This window comes from Chiloscyllium plagiosum, chromosome 25, assembly GCF_004010195.1.
Source record: "Chiloscyllium plagiosum isolate BGI_BamShark_2017 chromosome 25, ASM401019v2, whole genome shotgun sequence".
NCBI classification, from domain to species: domain Eukaryota; kingdom Metazoa; phylum Chordata; class Chondrichthyes; order Orectolobiformes; family Hemiscylliidae; genus Chiloscyllium; species Chiloscyllium plagiosum.
Window position 1 is genome coordinate 15,710,634 of NC_057734.1, and position 22,829 is coordinate 15,733,462.

General features: G+C 41.1%; 1 protein-coding gene across 1 annotated transcript in view; it reads left to right on the forward strand.

Moving 5' to 3' along the window:
* pxmp2 (peroxisomal membrane protein 2) overlaps positions 1–22,829 on the forward strand; it is a 46,352-nt gene that overhangs the window by 19,680 nt on the left and 3,843 nt on the right. The window contains exons 3-4 of the mRNA XM_043715582.1: positions 11,048–11,210; positions 13,749–13,868. Coding sequence (XP_043571517.1) covers positions 11,048–11,210; positions 13,749–13,868 — 283 coding nt within the window. The remainder of the gene's footprint in view (positions 1–11,047; positions 11,211–13,748; positions 13,869–22,829) is intronic.

Below are 22,829 nucleotides of genomic sequence, written 5' to 3' on the forward strand. Positions count from 1 at the left end.
AGTGAATTTGCCTTTGCTATTTGAGTTTAAGTATCTCAGAGTGCATCCATGAAAAATGAACAAACACTGAAATTCACAGCTGACCTTGGAGGAACCTGTGTGGGAGAGCTCACAGCACAGGAACTGATAAGGGCGCAGCGTTTGAGTGTAGCCTTGCTGTACTTCTACAGTTGTGAGTAGAATGGGTTCTTTCTTGATTACATGTTTTACTGAGATCTGTCTCATGATTAAAATTTAAAAATATAAGCCATAAGTATTAAGTTAGTTTGGAGCAGTTTATTTTTAGAGCGATAAGATGGGGATATTTTCTGGGTCTGTAGATTGTGAAGGAGCAAAGATGGCCATTATTAGAGTGATGTAATCTTCCTGTCGGATGTGGAAGTTTAGGGAGAGTTTCCATGTTACTGATAATTATGTCTGCAGGAAGTATCTTTGATTGCGAATCCTATCAGATTGCATGGATCATTTGGAGCTTCAGTTTGTTGCAATTAGGAATTTACAGGAGCTAGAAGGTATGCTGGATGGCAGTTATAGGAAGGGAGAAAAGCTGCTGATACAGTCAGGTAGATGGATTAACTCGAGGCCCATATTACAGAGGAGGAAGTGCTGGTTGTCTTGAAACATAAAAAAGTGGATAAATCCCCAGGACCTGATCAGGTGTAACATAGAACTCTGTGGGAAGCTAGGGTAGTGATTGATGGGCTCCTTGCTGAAACTTTTGTAATATTGATAGTCACAGGTGAGGTGCCGGAGGACTGGAGGTTGGCTAATGTGGTGCCACTATTTAAGAAAGGTGGTAAGGACAAGCCAAGGAACTATAGACCAGTGAGCCTGAAGTTGGTGGTGGGGCAAGTTGTTGGAGGAAATCCTGAGGGAGAGGGTGTACATGTATTTGGAAAGGCAAGAACTGATTAGGGATAGTCAACATGGCTTTGTGCATGGGAAATCATGTCTCACAAACTTGACTGAGTTTTTGGAAGAAGTAACAAAGAGGATTGATGAGGGCAAAGTGTGGACGTGATCTATATGGACTTCACTATGGCATTCGACAAGGTTTCCCATAGGATTCTGGTTCGCAAGGTTAGATCTCATGGAATACAGGGGCATCTAACCATTTGGATAATGAACTGGCTCGAAGGTAGAAGACAGAGTGTAGTGGTGGAGAGTTGTTTTTCAGGTTGGAGGCCTTGGACCAGTCAAGTGCCACAAGGATTGGTGCTGGCTCTACTACTTTTCATCATTTATATAAATGATTTGAATGTGAGCATAAGAGGTATAGTTAGTCAGTTTGCAGATGACACCAAAATTGGAAGTATAGTGGACAGCGAAGAGGGTTACCTCAGATTACAATGGGATCTTGATCAGATGGGCCAATGGGTTGAGGAGTGGCAGACGGAGTTTAATTTAGATAAATGTGAAGTGCTGCATTTTGGGAAAGCAAATCTTAGCAGGACTTATTCATGCAATGTAAGGTCCTAGGGAATGTTGCTGAACAAAGACACCTTGGAGTGCAGGTTCATAGCTCCTTGCAAGTAGTCGTAGGTAGATAGGATAGTGAAGAAAGTGTTTGGTATGCTTTCCTTTATTGGTCAGAGTATTGAGTACAGGAGTTGGAAGGTCATGTTGCACCTGTACAGGACATTGGTTAGGCCACTGTTGGAATATTGCTTGCAATTCTGGTCTCCCTTCTGTTGGAAAGATGTTGTGAAACTTGCAAGGGTTCAGAAAAGATTTACAAGGATGTTGCCAAAGTTGGAGGATTTGAGCTATAGGGAGAGATTGAATAGGCTGGGGCTGTTTTCCCTGGACTGTCGGAGGCTGAGGTTTATAGAGGTTTATAAAATCATGAGGGGCATGGATAGGGTAAATATACAAGGCCTTTTCCCTGGGTTGGGAGAGTCCAGAACTAGAGGGCATAGGTTAAGGCAAAACTTCAAAGGAACCTAAGAGCAATTTTCTCACACAGAGGGTGATGCATGTATGTAATGAGCTGCCAGAGGAAGTGATGAAGGCTGGTACAGTGACAAAAGTTATAAGGCATCTGGATGGATATATGAAAAGCGAGGGTTTAGAGGGATATGGGCCACGTGCTGGCAAATGGGACTAGATTAGGTTCAGATATCTGGTTGGCATGGACAAGTTGGCTGTTTCTGTGCTATATCTCTTAATGGCTCTATGACTCTAAATCCAATGAGTCGACTTCTCAAACTGAAATATCAACTGTAGCACATTGTAAAATTCTATCTCCAGTGGCTGGATGTAAGTTTATGTTCATGAGCAACTTAATTATACATACTGAACCACAAAATCAAGGTTTTGAGTTGGCTCAGCTGTAATCTCATTTTAAACCTACAATTCCTCTAGCATTTTTGGACTTAGTGACCTGTAGATTCTCTTACTTGTATTTACAAAATACCCTTGCCCTAAGTAGAGGTGACTACTTGGTAGAAAAGGAGTGCATAGTATGATGAAATTTATGGCAAAATCTTGTTATTTTTGAGGAAATGTGTCATCCATTTCCTAAGGAAACTAAGACTGATACTGAGTTTGGAAATGACAAAAAAGAAGACAGTCATTATAGCTCAGTAGAGGTTCTTGAGTCCAGTGGTGGCGTGCAAGCAAGCGTCGAGGGTGGCTAGGGAACTAAATATACTTTGGACAACTTCAGTGTCTAGCACCATTACTGACTGAGCCAGCGAAGTCTGAAAGGACATAGCTGCTTGACTGGATCTATGACAGGTGGTGAGAGAAGCACTAACAAGGAATAGCTTACTTGACATTGCCCTCAACTGTCCCTGACATTATCAGTAACAGTGACCATTACACAATCCTTGTGGAGATGAAGTGTGACATGTGTTATGGACCAGGCCAGACCCCCTCACAACATTTCAAGAAAGTCTCCCGGACCCTAATTTTGCTAGTTGTTTTAAGCAGCTGTATAGTGGATATTCCAGGAGTGATGCAACAGGCTCAACCACTTAGTCTTAAACAAAACAGAATTTATTTGCAAGATTACTGAATGGAACACAAACAAAAATGAACACAATATAGAATAGCTTAACCTATCCAAAAGCCTAACAGATTATCCCAACTTAATGATGCTGTTCCAAGTACTTACACCAATCCCCATACACAACCCTTGACCAAAAAAGGTAAAACCAAACACAGGGTCTTACAGGAGAAATGTCGGAAAGAGGGAGGAACTGCACGGACCTGTGGATCCAGCAGTTTCACAACTCTGGCTGCTAAAACCAAACCAAACCCAACCAGAGATAAGCTGAGCTGGGAGAACTAGCCACTCCCCTTTCATTGTATACTTGATTTTTTTTATTTAAGAGCTTCTTCAAGTAAATCAATCCCAGATATTTTGGAACCTGTGTCTTTATGACCTCCAGAAAAAAAAACCAAGGACAACACAATTTTGTGAAAGGAGCAGCATCATCACACATGGTACTAATACTGTGCTAAATGGATTGGTGGTTTCAAACAGATGTAACAATTCCAGACTGGGCATTATGAGGTGACGCGGGCAATCAGCTGCACCAGAATTGTATTCAACAACATTCTGTAACTTCACGGCTTGACAAATCCCCTATTCTACCATAGCATCATGCCAGCCGATCAGTCTTGGTTTAAAGAAGAGGGCAGGAGAGCATTTCTGAGAACACCAGGCATACCTAGAAAGTGGTACAAAAAAAAACTTGTCTATCAAACAGTGGAAACAGCATGAGATAGACTGAACAGTATGATCTCAAAATCAAGGGATCAGATCGAAGCTCTGCAGTCCTGTCACATCTAGTCATGAATGACGATTGACAATTACGTAACTGATAGGGGGCTCCACGAATATTCCCATCTTCAACAGTACAGGAGCACAGCAAATCCATGTAAAAAGTAAGGTTGAAGCATTCGCAACCATGGTCAGCCAGAAGTGTCCATAGGTATTCCGTTTTGACTTCTCCCTGAAGTTCCCAGCATTACAGATGCTGCAATTCAGCTGATTTGATTCACTCAACATGATATTGGTAATTGCTGAATACACTGGATACTGCAGGGACTATGAGCCTTAACATTGCTGAACAATTGTGCTCCAGCTGAGGCCATGCACACGCTTTCCAGAACAGCTACAAGATTGGCATTTACCCAGTAATGTGGAAAGTTGTTCTCATAACAAAGGGGACAAATTCAACTCTGCCAATTAATCCTCATCAGCAAAGTGGTATAGGATGCCAATAGTGGAGTTGCTTAGCAATAACCTCTTCACTGCTTGCTTTGAGTTCCACCAGAGTCATGTAGCTCTTGGCTCCGGTTAGTCTTGATCCAGACATAAAGAAAAGAGCGGAACTCCTGAGGTGAGGTGAGAATGACTGCTTTTGACATTGTGGGAGCAGTTCATCCACAGTGATATGAAGGACCCCTCGTTGGGAATTAGTAGAGGGAATCACACAGGCTATAATCATATCCAGTACAAAAAATGATGGTTATGGTTGTTGGACATCTGTGGAGGAGTTCCTCAGGGCAATATCCTCGGCCCAAACATTTTCAGCTGCCTTCTCTGTATCATATAACCTTCCTTCTCTGTATCTATGATAGGAAGTGGGGATACATGTGGGGGATACAATTGGGGATACATAGATGATTCCTTCATTGCTGAGGAAGTTGGTGTTCATATACAGCAAGACTTAAACAATGTTTGAGCTGACAAATGGCAGTAACATTTGCAATATCTGAGTTCTGGGCAAATACCATCTTCTACAAGAGAGAAGCGAATGATCATCCCTTGATAGTTTATGACATTATTGTTGCTGAATCCCCTACTATCAACATCCTGGGGTCACCATTGACTGGAACTCTACTGGACCAGCCATGTAAGTACTTTGAATACAAGAGCAGGTCAGATACTGGGAATTATTTGATGAGTAATCTACCTATTGCCTCCCTGATGCCTGTCCACCATATACAGGGAACAAGCCGGGAGTGTGATGGAATACTCTCAATCTGTCTGGATGAGTGCAGCTCTTAAAAAATGTCAAGAAACTTGACAATATCTACAATGACTTGTCCTGTGGTACTGGTATGCCATTTAGCACCTCCAACATTCATTACCTCCATGATCAACACATGGTGGCAGCAGAATAGTCCCTTTCTTGCAAGATGCATTGCAGCAACCTGCAAAGACTCCTCCAACAGCATCTTCAAAATCTGGTGACATATGTCACCGAGAAGGACAAGGGCAATAATTGCGTGAGTTCTGCTCCAAGTCAAACACCAACCTGACTTGCAATTATATTACTATTCCTTAAGTGTCACTTGGTAAATATCCTGCAATTGAATCCACAACAGCACAGGTGTACCTACACCACATGGAGTACAGTGGTTCAAGAAGGTGTCTTACCACCATATTCTTGAGGACAATTCAGGATAGGCAATAAATGCTATTTGGGGACGGTTCCTTTTGTTTAGAAAACTATATGTCTAATTTTATTCAAAAGAGAGGGAGACAGAAAGCAGGAATCTAGAGATCAATTAGCTTCACATCTGTTCTAGGAAAGATTTTCGAAGCCTTTATTACATATGTTATTGGAGACCACTTCGAAAAGTTTAAGCCAATTAGACAGAATGAATTTTTTTTTGTAAAAGGGAAATCATTTGAGGAAGTAACATGTGCTGTGGTTGAAAGAATCACTGGATGTAGTGTACAAAGATCTTAGGAGATATTTGATAAGGTGCCAGTGAAAAGTTGTATTGGAAAATAAAGCCTGTTGGTTTAGAAGATAAGAAATTGATAGATGACTGTCGACTTAACAGGAATAAATAACCATGAATATTTCATTTTTTCGCTTCGTAAATCATAACAAATAGTGTGTCCCACAGATCAGTGCTAGAACCTCAACTTTTTGCTATTTATATAAATGACTTTGATGAAGGAGACAAAGGTACTGATTGGAACCAAGTAGATCTCATTGACTATGAGGTACTTGATTGGCCCAGGCTAACACTCTCAATTGGCCCTGGCTGACGGATATAAATAGGGGATTCAGAGGGTCCTCACTTCAGGGATTGAATCCAACCAGGCTGCCCATAGCCAGTATACTTTGCATACATAAATAAAATGTGACTTGGTGACCAGGTAACAGCCTCTGTGCAGTTGTTTCAACGTGGTTGGCAAATTTGCTAATGTTACAAATAAAGGAAGGAAATTAAATTGTGAAGTAGACATTGGGCTATAAAAATATATTTGTGAGTAGGTAAAAATGCTTCAAATGTGGAGAGAGCACACCCCTCTCATCTATTGTTGGGATGTTTGAGAGTGTCAAGTTCCGAGCAGTGAGGATCACGAACAACCTGTCCTGATTCACCCATGTTAATACAATCATCAAGAAAGCACAACAATGCCTGTATTTCCTCAGGAAGCTAAGGAAATTCAGCATGTCTGTAAAGACTCTCCCTAACGTTTATAAATGCAACATAGAAAACATGCAGTTTATGTTCTGCCCAGGACTGCAAGAAACGGCAGAAGATGTGAAGACAGCCCAGTCCATCTTGGAAGCCAACCTTCCATCTGTAGTTCTTGCTGCCTTGGCAAGGCAGTTGACATAATCAAAGACAGATCCCCCCATCCCATTTATAATCACTTCTAACCTCTTCTATTGGGCAAAATATACAAAGGCTTAAACACTTGTATCAACAGATTCAAGAACAGCTTCTTCTCCGCTGCTTTTAGAGATTTGAATGGACCTCTCAAATTTTAAACTTAATGTTGATCGCGCTCTTTATGCACCATCTCTGCAGCTGTAACATTGTATTCTTTGCGTAGTCTTATTACCTTTATGCACTTTTTACGGTATGACCTGCCTGTACTACATGCAAAAGAAACATTTTCCCTGCACCTGGATACATGTGACTATAATAAATCAAATCAAATCAAATGGAGTATGATGTAAAAATGTGAAATTCTCCATTTTGACAGGAAGATGGAAAAAAATCTATCTGGTGAGAGTTTATATAACTCTGAGGTGCAAAGGGATCTGGGTATCTTCCCAAAAGGCTAGTATGCAGGTACAGTAAATAATTAGGGAATCTGATAAATAGAATGTTGCTTATTGTGAGGGGGCAGAATATATATCAAAAAAGAGGTTGTACCTCAGTTAGGCAGGGCATTAGTGAGATCGCATCTATGGTATTGGTCAGTTTATTTTAGGGAAGATAAATATGTTGGAAGCAAATGTAGCTACCGTACCTTTGGTTCCTTCGTTTAAATAATTTATATAATTTGAAAAGAGCTGAAGCCCTAGCACTTATCCCTGTGCAAACACTCATGACATCCTGTCAGCCTGAAAAGAACTAATTTATTCCTAATCCCTGCTAGCCAGCTAATCTTCTATCCATGCCAATATGTAACCCCAACAGCATCAGCTTTTATTTTCTGCAATAACCTTCGTGACACCTTATCATAAGAACATAACAATGAGAAACAGAAGTTGGCAATTCATGGCCCCTCCATGCTTCACCGTTCGATATGATCATAGCTGACCTCATCTCGACCTCAACACCACTTTCCTACCTGGTTTCCATAACCCTTCAACCTTTCAGTAAGGAAAAATCTGTCAATCTCCTCATTAAATTTGCTCAGTGTCCCAGCATCTACCACACCTTTGGGGTAATGAGTTACACAAATTCATGATGCTTTGATGTAATTTCTCCTCATTTCCATTTTAAATCTGCTATCCTTTATCCCAAAACTATGACTTCTTGTTCTAGATTGCCCCAAATGAGGAAACATCCTTTCTATGTCTACTTGGTCAATGCTTTTCAGTATCTTATATACCTCACGTAACTCTCATCTCATTCTTCTAACCTCCAGAGAGTATAGGTCTATATGGTATTTGGAAATCAAAGTATAATATATCCACTGTTCCCCTTTATTTACAGTACATGATTCTTCAGGGAAGTCCAATGAATTTGTTAAACATGATTTTCAAGAACACTTACCTCCATTAGCAATAGCACAATTCCAGTGGGAATCAGTTCGCGTGCTTCATTCTGTGCATGTGCTTCAATGTCCATGCCGTTCTGAGTATGCGCCCATGTTTGTGCCATTCTGCGCATACGCCGATGTCTGCGCCGCCGTGCACATGCTTGGTGTCAGCGTTGGTCTTCACATCTTTGTGTGCTTGTGCTGATGTCCACGCCAAAGTCTTCATTGAAAGGTGTGGTGCTGGAGAAGCATGGCAGTTCAGGCAGCATCCGAAGAGCAGGAGAGTTGATGTATTGGGCATCAGGAATGATGAAGAGCTTATGCCTGAACGTTGACTCTCCTGCACCTCGGATGCTACCTGACCTGCTGTGCTTCTCCAGCACCACACTTTTTGATTCTTATCTCCAGCCCTCCACGCCAAAATCTCTGCACCGTTCTGCGCATGAGCAGTGTCTGCGTTGGTCTGCGTGCCGTTCTGCACATGCGCCAATGTCAGCTGCCAATAGAGCAGCTTTCTGTGACAGGTACTGTACAGAGAGTAGCTTTCTTACTTTTGTTTTAATGTACTGTGTTAAATTTTCTTCAGTTTTGTTTAGAAATATGATTTCAACCTTCATTCAGGCTGTGCTATACTTTGTGTTAGATGATTGGGTGATTCTTGAGTGATCGTGAGTGATTATTTTAAGCTGGTCTGCCCCAACCCCACTTTTCCCATTGATCCCTTTATTTCTATTAAGCGATTTTCTATTAAGCATGGTTTTGCTGGAACGCAACTATGGCATTATAGGAGAACTAACCTGTACTTGCCAGTCAGCTTCTTCCACTGTGCCATAGGAAGAATCAAAGACTGGACTGCAAAAAAGGTGGAGAAATAAAGGAGTATTTTCATTCACCAACTCCCTCATTCACCAAACTTCCAGCTTCTTACTCAGTCCAAGTTACATTCTATGTTAAACTGTACTTGGATTGCTTAATTTCTAATCTTGAAATGCTGTGCAGAGCTGTTCTACAGACACCAGATTAAACTAGGTAGGAGCAAATTACTGCAGATGCTGGAGTCTGTACTGAAAACAATAAATGCTGTAGATCACAATAGGTTAGTTAACATTCACGGAGAGACAGAAAGCTAATCTTTTGAGTCTAGATGATTCATCATCAGAGCTAGGTAAAAACAATGACTGCAGATGCTGGAAACCATATTCTGGATTAGTGGTGCTGGAAAAGCACAGCAGTTCAGGCAGCATCCGAGGACCAGAAAAATCGACGTTTCGGGCAAAAGCATCAGAGCTGAAGTGAAGTGTGGATGGGGTAGCATTTATGCTATAGTTGCGGTAGGGAGACGGTTGGGGGTGTGTGGCTGTGGTGGAGTATAGAGTGCTGGTGGAGAAAAGATAGTGGTAGCTCTAATTGAGTGATCTCAATTTGAGAATGGTAGAACAATAGTGTGTCTAACTGACAGATTTGAAAGACAAAGCAGTCCTATTGAAGTGGGGGAGGGGAGAGAGGACATGGTAACAAAGAATGTAACGGGTAAAGCTAAAAGAAAGGGAGGAAATGGGAGTTGGTTCACAATTTAAAGGTGTTGAACTCAATATTAAGTCCAGAAGGGTGGAAAGTGCCTTGTCTGAAGATGACATATTGTTCCTCCAGTTTGCGCTGTGATTCACTTGAGCACTGCAGCATGCCAAGTACTGACAAGTGGGCACACGAGCAGGACACTGTCTTGAAATGATCGGCTATGGGAAGATCAGGATCATGCTTGTGCATATTCCGGGGATGTTCTGCAAAGCAGTCACTCAGTCTGATATGGTTTTTGCAATGTAGAGTAGGCCACATTGGGTGCTGCGAATACTCTACACAAGATTGGAGGTAGTGCAGGTGAGATGCTATTTTACTTGGAAAAACTGTTTGGGCCCTTGGATGGTGAGCAGGAAGGAGGTGAAGGTGCAAGTGTTGCACCTTATGCAGTTAAATGGGAAGGTGTCGTGGAAAGAAGGGGTGATGTTGGTGGTCATGGGATGGACTAGAGTGTCTGGAGGGAACAATCCCTACAAAATGCAGGAGTGAGGGGAGGATTTGTTTGGTGGTGGCATTCTGCTGGAGTTGTCTGAAATGGCAGAGAATGATCCTTTGATTGCAGAGGCTGGTGGGATGAAAAGTGAGGACAAGGGGGACCTGATCATACTGTTGTGAGTGATGGGAAGGGGCAAAGGCGGAAGCATGTGTGATAGGTCAGATGCAGTTGAGGACCCTGCCAACCATAGTGGGCGGGAAACTAAAGGATCAAGGAAAACTAAAGTAATTAAGTAAAGAACTGCTAAATGAAGACAAGACTAAATGTTTAGAAAAAGATTGATCTTCAAGATTACCTCACTCACCAAACTCCCAGATTGATCTTCAAGATTACTTCACTCCCAAACTTCAAGCTATTCTCCAATAGTGCTGTTGGAGAGTCATTCCTACTGCTAAATGTACAAGGCAACAAATAGTGTTAGCTGGAATATTTGTTTGGAAAATTGCATTCAGCTGAGCTAGCACCAGAATTGTGAGATGTACCTCAATTGCCATTTTGGATCCAAAACAGCACTCATTGCCAGAAGCATGTGCTTTTCAATTGATTATTACCAATTTCATTCCTTTTTGTGACAATTTGCCTTGGGCTGAATATGATAAAATTATTTGAAATTGGGAGTTTATTTGATTTTGAGGCTGGTTTTAGATCACACAGCTGCAGCATTTTTCAATTTAATTTGTCTCTTTTCCAGACATTTTTGATGTTATTATTTCTGCTAAATACAGGGCAGCTTCACAACAGATTTGTTTTTGAGAAGCTACACTGAGCTAATTCTGTAACTGTTTATTCTCTCTGGCTTAGTCCATTGCTAAGCTATTGTGCAGACCAAAGATGTTTGAACTATTAACTTTGCTATGTCATCTTTGCCACAGGTGGACTGATTCCAGTAATTAAAACTTATCCTAAATTCTTGAAGCCAAATCAGAAGCAAAATATTCTGAAATAATAATTTTCTTTCACTTAAAAGAGGTTTGTGCTTTTATTTTCTTTTTCAGGTTGGTTTTCACAGGTCCACTGAGTCATTATTTTTACCACTATATGGATAAACTGATACCATCCACTGTTCCCTATTCTCAGATCAAGAGACTTCTGTTGGATCGTCTGATGTTTGCTCCAGTATTCCTTGCTCTTTTTTTTGTGGTTATCAGTCTACTTGAGGTGGGTCCTAGTGAGCACTTAAGGCCAAAACAATTATCCTGGGATAGTTATCATGGGTGGCTGACTGAAAGTTAATATGAGGTTAAGGAAGAGATGGTGGTTTTGTGAAATCTGTTACAAAAGGTTTGCAGTGCTGAGATTTTAAATGGTTTAGTTATGGGCTCTGAAAGAGATTGCAGCACATTGTATTCTGGTAAGAAAAAATTATGAGAGTTTTGGAGGCCTGTCAAGAGAATCAACATTGGATTGATTTTTTTAAAGTAAAATTTTAATAAATCTTTTGTCGAGCAATAATGCTAACTTGCTCTTTTTCCTACCATTCAGCTTTGTTCCTCTAACCAGAAGCTCTCGCAGAAGCTGCAAACATTATGTAAATTCTTCCTATTTCATTTTCCTTCAATATCTGTTATAACAGGAATGTATCCACCAAAACAATATTTTAATATTTCTGAACATCCATAAGCACCTTATGGCATTTTCATAGATCCTCACAGACAAACCTTGACAAATTGGTGTAAGTCTAGATGGATTCAGTGATCTAGAAAAAACAAAATCTTATTTTGAGATCATTTCATTTAAATGTCTGATCCATCAAACCTCGAAAAAAAAAGAACTGTGGATCTTAAGTAATAAATCTGGTTTCCTGTTGTAACACCACTCTTCATAGACTAGTAGGTGTTTACAGCACAAAAGGAGGCTCATCATGTCTGTGCCAGTCAGCAGAGATCTGACTACAACAAACTCATTCTCCAGCTCTTGGCTCATAGCCATGGAGGCTATGGCAACACAAGTGAATATCTTGTAAATACTGTTTAATTGTTATACAAGTTCCTGACTCAACACCTTGCAGGCAGTAAATACAGACCCCCCACCACCAAATGGGTGAGAAATTCTCCCCTCAACTCTCCTTTTAGTTTCTAACTCTTCCTTAAATCTATGCCTCTTGATTATTGACCTCAAGTGACTTCCTAACCATTCTAACCATGCCCCTCATAATTTTAGACACCTTTGTAAGGCCCCTCTCTACTTTTGCTGATCCAAGGAAAAACCCTAGCCAATCTAATCTTTCTTCATAGCTCACATTTTGCAGGCCAGGCAGCTTCCTGGTAAATCCTCTTTTGTGCAATCAACTTCTTCCTGCATTGTGGTAATCAGAACTGCACACAGTCCTTCAGTTCTGGCCTAACCAGTGTTTTATGTAGTTCTAGCATAATCTTCCTGTCCTTGTATTCTATGCCTTTACTAGCAAAGGCAAGTATCCCATATTTCACCTTGATCATCTATCTACCTCTCTGCTACTTTCATGAGTTGGTGGATATGAATATCAAGGTTTTTCAGGTCTTCTGCATTTTCCAGGTTCTACCATTCATGGTGTAATCCCTTACCTTGTTTGCCCTCTCCTTGCATGTTTTTATAGATTCAATGTCATTTGCCATTGCCTTGCCCACCTGAGAAGTCCACTGATATCCTCCTGCAGTTTATGGCCATCATCCTCACCATTTACCACCCGACTAATTTTCATGTCATCACTGAACTTTTTGATCATAATCTCTATATTTAAATCCACATCATTAATGTACAACTGGAATATTGCGTATAATTCTGTTGTGAAACTTGAAAGGGTTCAGAAAAGATTTACAAGGATGTTGCCAGGGTTGGAGGAGTGGTGGAGGCTGGTACAATTGCAAGATTTAAGAGGCATTTGGATGGGTCTATGAATAGGAAGGGTTTGGAGGGATATGGGCCGGGTGCTGGCAGGTGGGACTAGATTGGGTTGGGATGTCTGGTCAGCGTGGACGAGTTGGACCGAAGCGTCTGTTTCCATGCTGTATAACTCTATGACTCTACAACACAAACAGCAAGGTCCCCAGCTCTGGGTTTGTAGAACCCCATTGGAAACAGATTTCTTGTCACAGAAGTGTCCTTCAAACTATGTATCACCCTCTATTTCCTGCCTCAGGACAAAATTTGGATCCAATTCCCTTAGATCCCATGGTTTCTTACTTTCTTGCCATGAAGGACCTTATCAAAAGCCTTGCTAAAGTCTATGTAGACCATATGAAATTTATTATTCTCATCAGCACTCCTGGCAAACTCCTCAAAGATTTCAATCAAATTTGTGAATCACCTTCACCTAACAAACAAAAACTGAAATTGCTAGAGAAACTCTGCAGGTCTGTGGAGAGTATGCACAGTCAACATTTAGAGGGTCCAGTGACCCTTCTTCAGGAGTATTCCTCAGTATTAAGAAACTGCTGGAAGCGCTCTCCAGATTTACATTAAGCTAAGGTTTGATCTGCCTGATTTGGAGATATGGGTGGACATTAAAAGTTCCATGGTACTACTCCAAAAATATTATTTTCTAACCAATCCTGCCTGTTTGTGGTTCACTGATTCCCTGTGTCCACAGATCAAAAGTCACTGTTATATAAAAAATATTCATTTTGTAAGGTGCTTTGAGATTGTTTGTCTGCATCTTAGTTAGCAATACTGAGAAATGTCATACACTAAAATGACTAAAAATATTGTTTGTAATAGGGGAAGAACCTGAAGTCACTGAAGGACAAAATGAAGGCTGGATACTGGACAGCACTAAAAATGAATTGGAAAGTTTGGACAATCTTCCAGTTTGTTAATATTAATTATGTGCCAGCACAGGTAAAGTATGTTTGGTTGCAGAAGCAAATATGATTGTTTCGAAACTTGTGCGTGTTTTCCCCTGATTATTGAACTCTGGCCAAAACATTAAAATGGTATCACCCATTTCAAGGTATGTCTGTGAAATGTTGTAAACTGCCAAGCATGAATCAACACAGTTGCACAAATAATGGGTACCATGCAATAGTGAACCCCATATTCATCTAGGTAAAGAGCATTCAAGTTACAATGGCAAATATGCAAATTCTGTCACTGTGATAACATCTACGATGCCCATGGTGAATCAATAACTAATCTTCCTGTGGAGCTTGTTGAGTCTTGAGTTCTCTTGGTAACAGGCAATGGCCTGTCGAGCTAGAACTCATCAGTGACAGTGTCCCTGTCCCTGGATTGGGAGGCCTGGATTCAAGTCCCACCTGCTCCAGAGGTGTGTAATAACATCTCTGAACATGTTGATTAGAAAAATAGGTTAAATTTAAAAAACAGACCCTTTTTTGTAGTTATGTTTGTGCCCAAGTGTCCTTTGAGAAGGAGTACTCGGTGAGCATAAATGCTGTTGATGTCTTTAGAGAGAGTGGGTATCATGGGTATACTGTACTTTATTTCCCTCTCCAGCTCCATTTGGATTAGTTCCTTGCCACTCTCCCTACCCAGCCTCTTATCTTTTTTGATTTGCTATGTTTGTAAGTATTCAATTGGTTGTACAGGTGAGTTACTGGTGATAGTAACTAATTTTTAAAAAAGCACATCCCTTGTCCCTCTTCTGTGGTTATATCCATGCCTAGTGGCTTTAGAGAGGGAGCACACAGTATCCATCAGTGTTTTTGATGTCTTGAGAGAGTGGTGGACCTCGTGGGGATATGGTATTGTATTTTCTCATCCAATTCTATTTTGATTTAGTCCCTTCCTGATCTCCCTATCCAATCCCTTCATCTGTGGTGGTTTGCATTGCCCATGGTGGGCTTTTCTTGTAAATATTTAATTGGCTATATGGGTAATTTATTGGTGGTAGTTAAAAGGAAAAATGTAGGTAAAATTTCATTGTGATTTTGTTGATGCGAAGGTTGCTCAGTTGTGTGTAGTACCACTTTGGGGTTTAAAAGAAAACAGATCCTGTGTTCATGTCTAGGCGTTCTTGGAGATGGACTAGGCGGTATCCATCAATGCATTTGGTGCTTTGAGGGAGAAGTTGGCACTGCGGGGGATACAGTGCTTTATTTCCCCCTCCAACTCCATTTTGATTTAATTTCTTCCCGCTCTCCCTATGATCCCTCACTTTTGATGATTTACATTGTTCATAATGGGCTTTGCTTGTAAATGTTTCATTGGCTACAAGGGATGATAACTAGTGGTAGTTAAAATGAAAAGAAAACAAAAAGAAGTCAGTGATATTTGGTGGTGGGCAAGTTGCTCCATTTTGAGTGATAGCACCTCTGGGTATAGATGAAAACAAAAAAAAAGCTTTGCATGTAAGTTTCTAATTGGCTACACTGGTGATTTTTGGTGGTGGTTAATCATTTAAACAAAAGCAAAACAGAAAAGTCTCTGATTTTGGTGGTGGGAAAGTTGCTCAGTTGTGCATGATAACACTACTGGGTATAAGAAAAGAATTTAAAAATTTTAAAACTAAATCTGACCCCTTCTGGATAAAAAAGAAAATGGAGCAGGCCTATTATTGACTGGAATGGGCTTTGCATGTAAATTTCGAATTGGCAATATGATGATGGTGATTTATAATTAAAAACAAACAAAAAGTTATGGTGTTTGGTGGTGGGAAAGCCTTAGTGTGTAAAAACTCTTCTGGCTTTAAAAAGAAGCAGACACCTCTGACTAGCCCCTTCTTGCTCTCCATTTACCTTTCTCACTTTTGATGGTTTGCATTGCCAATAATGAGCTTTGCATGTAAATATTCAATTGACTGCATGGGTGATTTACTGGTGTTGGTCAGTAGTTGGAAAAATAATGTCACAGTAATTTGGAGGTGGGAACATCATTCAGTTGTCTGTAAGAGCACTTCCAGATATAAAAAATAATCAGATGCCTACTGCCTGTAATGGACTTTGCTTGTAAATATTGAGTTGATAACGTAGGTGATTTACTGGAGGCGATTAATAGTTAAAACATTAGTGATTTTTTTGATGGGAAAAGAAATCATTCATCTTTGTTTAAGAGCACTTCTTTTATAGAATGATAAAAGAAAAAAAAAGTAAAGCAGAAGCCCCATTATCCTGAGCTACTATACTGGTGAAGAGGATTGGATAAAGTGGATCAGCGAATAAAAGTAATTCTTGTTAGTGCTTGAGGGGCCTCAACTTTCAGCATCATAAAGAATTTAACTTACCCGCCAGCCCTGGTGTCAAAATCTTTTGACAATCCGCTAGATAGAGTAGTGGAGCACTATGACTCCAAACCATGGGTTTAACACAGCAAGTAGTCTTCCTAGGGAATGAAGAGTGAATTCTTCACAAGACAGTGAAAATTGGCTGAACATTGTGAGTATGGGTCAGTATTCAGGAAATGTTAAGGGATTGCTTTGTTTGTGGAATCAATAATATTGTGATCAAAAGGAAGCTACTGATTGAACAATATCTGGTCCTTTCCCACAAAAATGCAGAAAAAGGGTCTCATGAACTTCAGGAGTCCATAGAAGATATCATCTTCAGCTTTGGGCTACCCCCCATATCACATAGCCAAGTCCCCAGCTTATGTTGGTTGCTAGGGAATGGGATTGGACTCAAAGTTTGCAAGGTTCCAGAAGTGAAGGGATGTTCCTTCATAATACAGTAAGGATCAAGAATGTCTATGTCGCACTTGTAGTCATAGGGTGCATCCCAGACAAAGTCACTGAAACAGGCAAAATGCGTACTGCCCAAGCTAAAGTGGGAAGTTACTCTAAGACAGGGCTTTGCAAATAACTCAGACCGAGAATAAGGAATTGATACAGCTAAATTGCGGCATTGCTCCCAAAGTGGCCCCAATTAAGATAAAACTTCAGGTACCTGGCCACTCCTTCGACATGAAGGTAGATGCAGGTACTGTTGCATCTATTATTGGGAAACAAGCCTTTAGAAAACTTCAATGGTGAATCATGCCTTTAAGCCTCTGAGACACCAGCTCTAAGTTGCACTGGAGAGCTCTTGTGTATTATTGGGACCATTGTAACCCCAGTTACATGTGGACAGCAGACAGTCTGACTCACTTTAAGGGTGATGCAAGAGTTAGGTCCCAATTTTTTGGGAAGGGTCTGGCTTCAGAAAATCCATTTGGGTTGGCCATAGGTCTTTAAAATAGGTACTGGTGATCTATATGAAGTAATGAGGAAGTATCCCAAAGTGTTCCAAGAAGGCCTCTGAAAGATAAAAGGCACCAGGGCCAAGATCTGTGGAGACCCAGATGTCCAGCCTGAATACTTCAAGGCACGGCTGGTTCTCAATGTCCTATGTGCCAAAGTAAGGCTAGAAGAATTCGGCATCATATACTCAGTACAGTTTGCTAAAACAGCTGTGCCAGTATTCCCAGTTAGAAAACTTGACAACTTTGTCTCACTCTGTGGGAATTATGAATTGACAGTCAACAGACTTTCCTGCTTAGACTGATATCCTCCATCATGCTTCGAAGACTTGTAGGAATAGCTGGCTGAGGGGTCAGATAGAGTCATAGAGATGTACAGCACAGAAACAAACCCTTCAGTCCAACTCGTCCATGCTGACCAGATATCTCAATCCAGTATAGTCCCACCTGCCAGCACCTGGCCCATATCCCTCCAAACCCTTCCTATTCATATACTCATCCAGATGCCTTTTAAATGTTGCAATTGTAATAGCCTCCATTACTCCCTCTGGCAGCTCATTCCATATACATACCATCCTCTGCATGAAAACGTTGCCCCTTAGATCTCTTTTATATCTTTCCCCTCTCATCCTAAACCTATGCCCTCTCGTTCTGGACTCCCCGATCCCAGGGAAAAGACTTTGTCTATTTATCCTATCCATGCCCCTCATGATTTTATATACCTCTATAAGGTCACCCCTGAGCCTCTGACGCTCCAGGGAAAACAGCCCTAGCCTATTCAACCTCTCCCAAGAGTTCAAATCCTCCAACCCTGGCAACATCCTTGTAAATCTTTTCTGAACCCTTTCAAGTTCCACAACATCTTTCCAATAGGAAGGCGACCAGAATTGCATGCAATATTCCAACAGTGGCCAAACCAATGTCCTGTACAGCCGCAACATGATCTCCCAACTCCTGTACTCAATACTCTGACCGATAAAGGAAAGCATACCAAACGTCGCCTTCACTATCCTGTCTACCTGCAACTCCACTTGCAGGGAGCTATGAGTCTGCACTCCAAGGTCTCTTTGTTCAGCAACACTCCCTAGGACCTTACCATTAAGGGTATAAGTCCTGCTAAGATTTGCTTTCCCAAAATACAGCACCTCACATTTATCTAAATTAAACTCCACCTGCCACTTCTTAGCCCATTGGCCCATCTGGTCAAGATCCTGTTGTAATCTGAAATAACCTTCTTCGCTGTCCACTACATCTCCAATTTTTATGTCATTTGCAAACTTACTAACTGTACCTCTTATGCTCACATCCAAATCATTTGGATGTGACCCAGCACCGATCCTTGTGGCACTCCATTGGTCCACAGACCTCCAGTCTGAAAAACAGCCCTCTATCACCACCCTCTGTCTTCTACCTTTGAGCCAGTTCTGTATCCAAATGGCTAGTTCTCCCTGTATTCCATGAGATCTAATCTTGCTAACCAGTTTCCCATGGGCAACCTTGTCGAATGCCTTGCTGAAGTCTATATAGATCACGTCCACTGTTCTGCCCTCATCAATCCTCTTTGTTACTTCAAAAAACTCAACCAAGTTTGTGAGACATGATTTCACATGCACAAAGCCATGTTGACTATCCCTAATCAGTCCTTGCCTTTCCAAATACATGTACATCCTGTCCCTCAGAATTCCCTCCAACAACTTGCCCACCACCGATGTCAGGCTCACTTGTCTATAGTCTAGATTACCTCGTCTATAGTTCCCTGGCTTGTCCTTACCACCTTTCTTAAACAGTTGGCACCATGTTAGCCAATCTCCAGTCTTCTGGCACCTCACCTGTGACTATCAATGATACAAATATCTCAGTAAGAGGCTCAGCAATCACTTCCCTAGCTTCCCACAGAGTTCTATGGTACACCTGATCAGGTCCTGGGGATTTATCCACTTTTATGTGTTTCAAGACCTCCAGCATTTCCTCCTCTGTAATATGGACATTTTTCAAGATGTCCTCGTCTGTTTTACCTTCATTCCATATCTTCTATGTCCTTTTCCACGGTAAATACTGATGCAAAATCCTCGTTTAGAATCGCCCCTCCCACCCCCCCCCCCCCACCCCTTCATGCGGCTCTCCACACAAAGGCCACCTTGCTGATCTTTGAGGGGCTCTATTCTCTCTCTAGTTACCTTTTTGTCCTTAATGTATTTGTAAAACCCTTTGGATTCTCCTTAACTCTATTTGCCAAAGTTATCTCATGCACCCTTTTTGCCCTCCTGATTTCTCATATGTTTAAAATTGAACATGAACCAAACTTACCTCCAACTGAAGCTTGAGGTGTCATCAGGAAATGTGTTACTATAAATATTCACAAAGGATTGTACAAGTACACTTTCTTGCCTTTTGGGGTATCTTCAGTTTGTGCCATCTTTCAAAGGTAATGGAGAACATCCTCCAAGAGGTGCTTAGAATGGCAATCTATCTGGTGATGTTTTAATCTCAGGAGCTACTACAAAGGCACATGTGGAGAGCTTAGAGGAGGCACTGGGGCATTTTTGTGAAGCTGACAACCAGCTCAAATGAGGGGAAAATAGTGTGTTCCAGGTAAATGAGGTAAAGTACCTCGCGTACAGCATTGACATGGATGGGTTAAACCATGTCAAAGAGAAAATGAAAGCTACATAAAGGGGCTCCAATTCCAAGGAATACAATTGAGCTAATGTTTTGCCTAGGTCTCAAAAATTTCTGGGTGGAGTTACGTTCCATGTAAGAAACTTCACTGACATCTCTCCAGTAATCCTGGGAGTTATTCTGAAGTAAAAGACTGGACTGGTTTCATACATGGTTAAAACTGGGGAGTAGATAGCAAAACAAAAAGCATATTGACCACCTCCGGGGGAACACTCCACAGAGGCGATTGTTTTGATGGACATAGCACCAAAGATGAGCCCCCTTCTTCGTCATCGGCTTATTGTATGCCCCCACCAGATTCTGAAAGTAACTGGATCATCTTCAGTTGCTTCATCGTTGACCTTCCCTCCATCATAAGGTCAGAAGTGGGAATGTTCACTAATGATTGCACAATACTCAGCATCATTCACAACTCCTCAGATACCAAAGCAGTCCATGTACAAATGCAACAGGATCTGGACAATATCCAGGCTTGGGCTGACAAGTAACAAGTAACATTTGCATCACACAAATGCCAGGCTATGACCATCACCAAAAGTGGTAGTTATCATTGACCAGAAACTCAACAAGAACCACCACATAAACACAGTGGCTATAAGAGCAGGTCAGAAGCTAGAATAATACCATGAGTAATTCACGTCCTGACTTCCCAAAGCCTGTCCATAAATCAGGAGTATGATGTAATACTCCGTAATAGTCTAGATGGGTGCATTTCCAACAACACTCAATACTCAAGAAGCTTAACACCATCCAGGACAAAGCACCCGGCTTGATTGGCACTACATCCATAAGCATCTGCTGGTCAGTAACAGCAGTGTGTACTATCTACAAGATACAATGCAGAAGTTCACCAATGATCCTTAGATAGCACCTTAAAATCCCACAACCACTTCCATCTAGAAGGACAAGGGCAGCAGATAAATTGGAACACCACCACCTTCAGGTTCACCTCCAAGCCACTCACCATCCTGCGTTGGAAATAAATTTCCATTCCTTCACTGTTGCTGGGTCAAATTCCTGGATTTCCCTCCTGAATGGTGTTGTGGGTCAACCCACAGCAGGTGGACTGTAGAGATTCAAGAAAGCAGGTCACCACTGCCTTCTCAACGGCAACTAGGAATGGGCAATAAATGCTGGCCAGCCAGTGATGCCCACATCCCACAAATGAAAAGAAAATGGAATGGGGCCAAAACAGCTATAATACAGACGTGTGCCCTTTTGTGGCATAGTTGTAATGTCCCTGCTCTGGACCCCAGAGGCCTGGGTTAAAGTCCCACCTACTTCAGAGGTGTGTAATGACATCTCTGAAATGGTCGATTAGACAAATAGGTTAATTTTTAAAAAAATGCAGAACCAGAATCAAACAGACTCAATCCCAGAGTTTCCCCATTATCTTTAGATGGTTTGCATTGCTCAGAATGGGCTTTGCTTGTAAATATCCAGTTAGGTACATCGGTGTTTAACTGGTGGTGATTAGCAAGTTTAAAAAAAACAAAAAAAGTAACGTTGATTTGGCAGTGGGAAGGTCGTTCGGTTGTGCATAATAGCACAAGCTAAGAAAAAAAGAAATAATGCAGACTCAGAAATTAATGGTTAAAGGAAAAGAAGAAAACAATGCAGACCCAGAGGGGTTCTTGTGGTGCAGTGGTAGCATCCCTATCTCTGAATCAGGAGACCTGGATTCAAGTCTCACTTGCAGAATAGAAGTCCCAGAGAAGTTTGCAAAATTGCCTAGCCACATCCCCACGATGGCTCAAATAAAGTTTATCTCTCTGTCCCCACACTAGAAGTTCCTGGTCAGATCCCAAATGTTTTGCACTTGCTCAGCAGTTATGCCTCAGCAAAAGGTGTATCCAGGTCATGGACAGAAATTTAGGACCCATATCTATTTTTGTAGAACTTCCATGAGGGTCAGTTGCTTGTGTCTTCTTGAAGTGTTACCACTTCAAGGATTTTGTTGGGAAATGGTACTGCCTGTAAGCCCTGAGAATCAGATCTGTGATTCTATTCTCTGTGCATGAAATTCACAATTCCAGTTGCTTTTTCAGTGGATATACTGAACTTTAGGGCGTGGTCACTTGGAGGAAGCATTGATGACAGTTAGGCACATCCCAACGCAGAAGCCAATCATTTTAAACTTAGAGGGGGAACACAATTTGAGTCTGAGGAAGAGGTGAGTAAATATTATAGGAGTCTTTTGCTCTAGGGTTAAATAGGATCTTTATTTAAATGTAATAGACACTAATGAAATACAGGTCAAGATTTCACTCTGCTGCGAGGTTGCCAAAGAATATCATCACCTATTACTCACGTAATCTTACGTCACTTTTGAACAGTATTGTAAACTTTTGTATATACATATTCACATTAATCTTTTACACTATACCTCCCTCAATCTTTGACTTGACCCATACATTACATTAGTATTTACATCTCTTCATCCTACACACAATGGGTCTGCTCAACCAGAAGGTGTTCAATGACACATAAGATGTGGGGAGAGATTCCTTTCATGTTAAGGATTCTATGACAATAAGATTTTTATATTTTTATACGGTTTTTTAAACTGCTTCACCAGAACATTTTACAACAGTATGACCTTGAGCGAAATGAAAAAAGTATTGGGTTAGATAACCAAGAGCTTGGTCAAAGGGGTAGATTTCAAAAAGAAACTTAAAGCAAGAAAATGTATAGACTGGTGGAGAGGTTTGAGGAAGAAATACCCGGGGTTATTCCTAAGGCAGCTGAAGGCACAGCCATGAGCTTAGTGCAATTGAACTTGTGTTCAAAAGTCCAGAAGTAGTCGAGTGCAGATATTTTGAAGACTTATTGGTCGAAAGGAAATCACAGTGATATGGGGGAAGCAATGTCATGGAGGGACTTAAAAACATGAGAGGTTTAAAACTGAGATGTTATTTGACTGGAAACCAATACAAGCTACTGAGTACCTGGTTGTGAAAATAACTGGTCTTAGTGATGGCTAACCAGTCA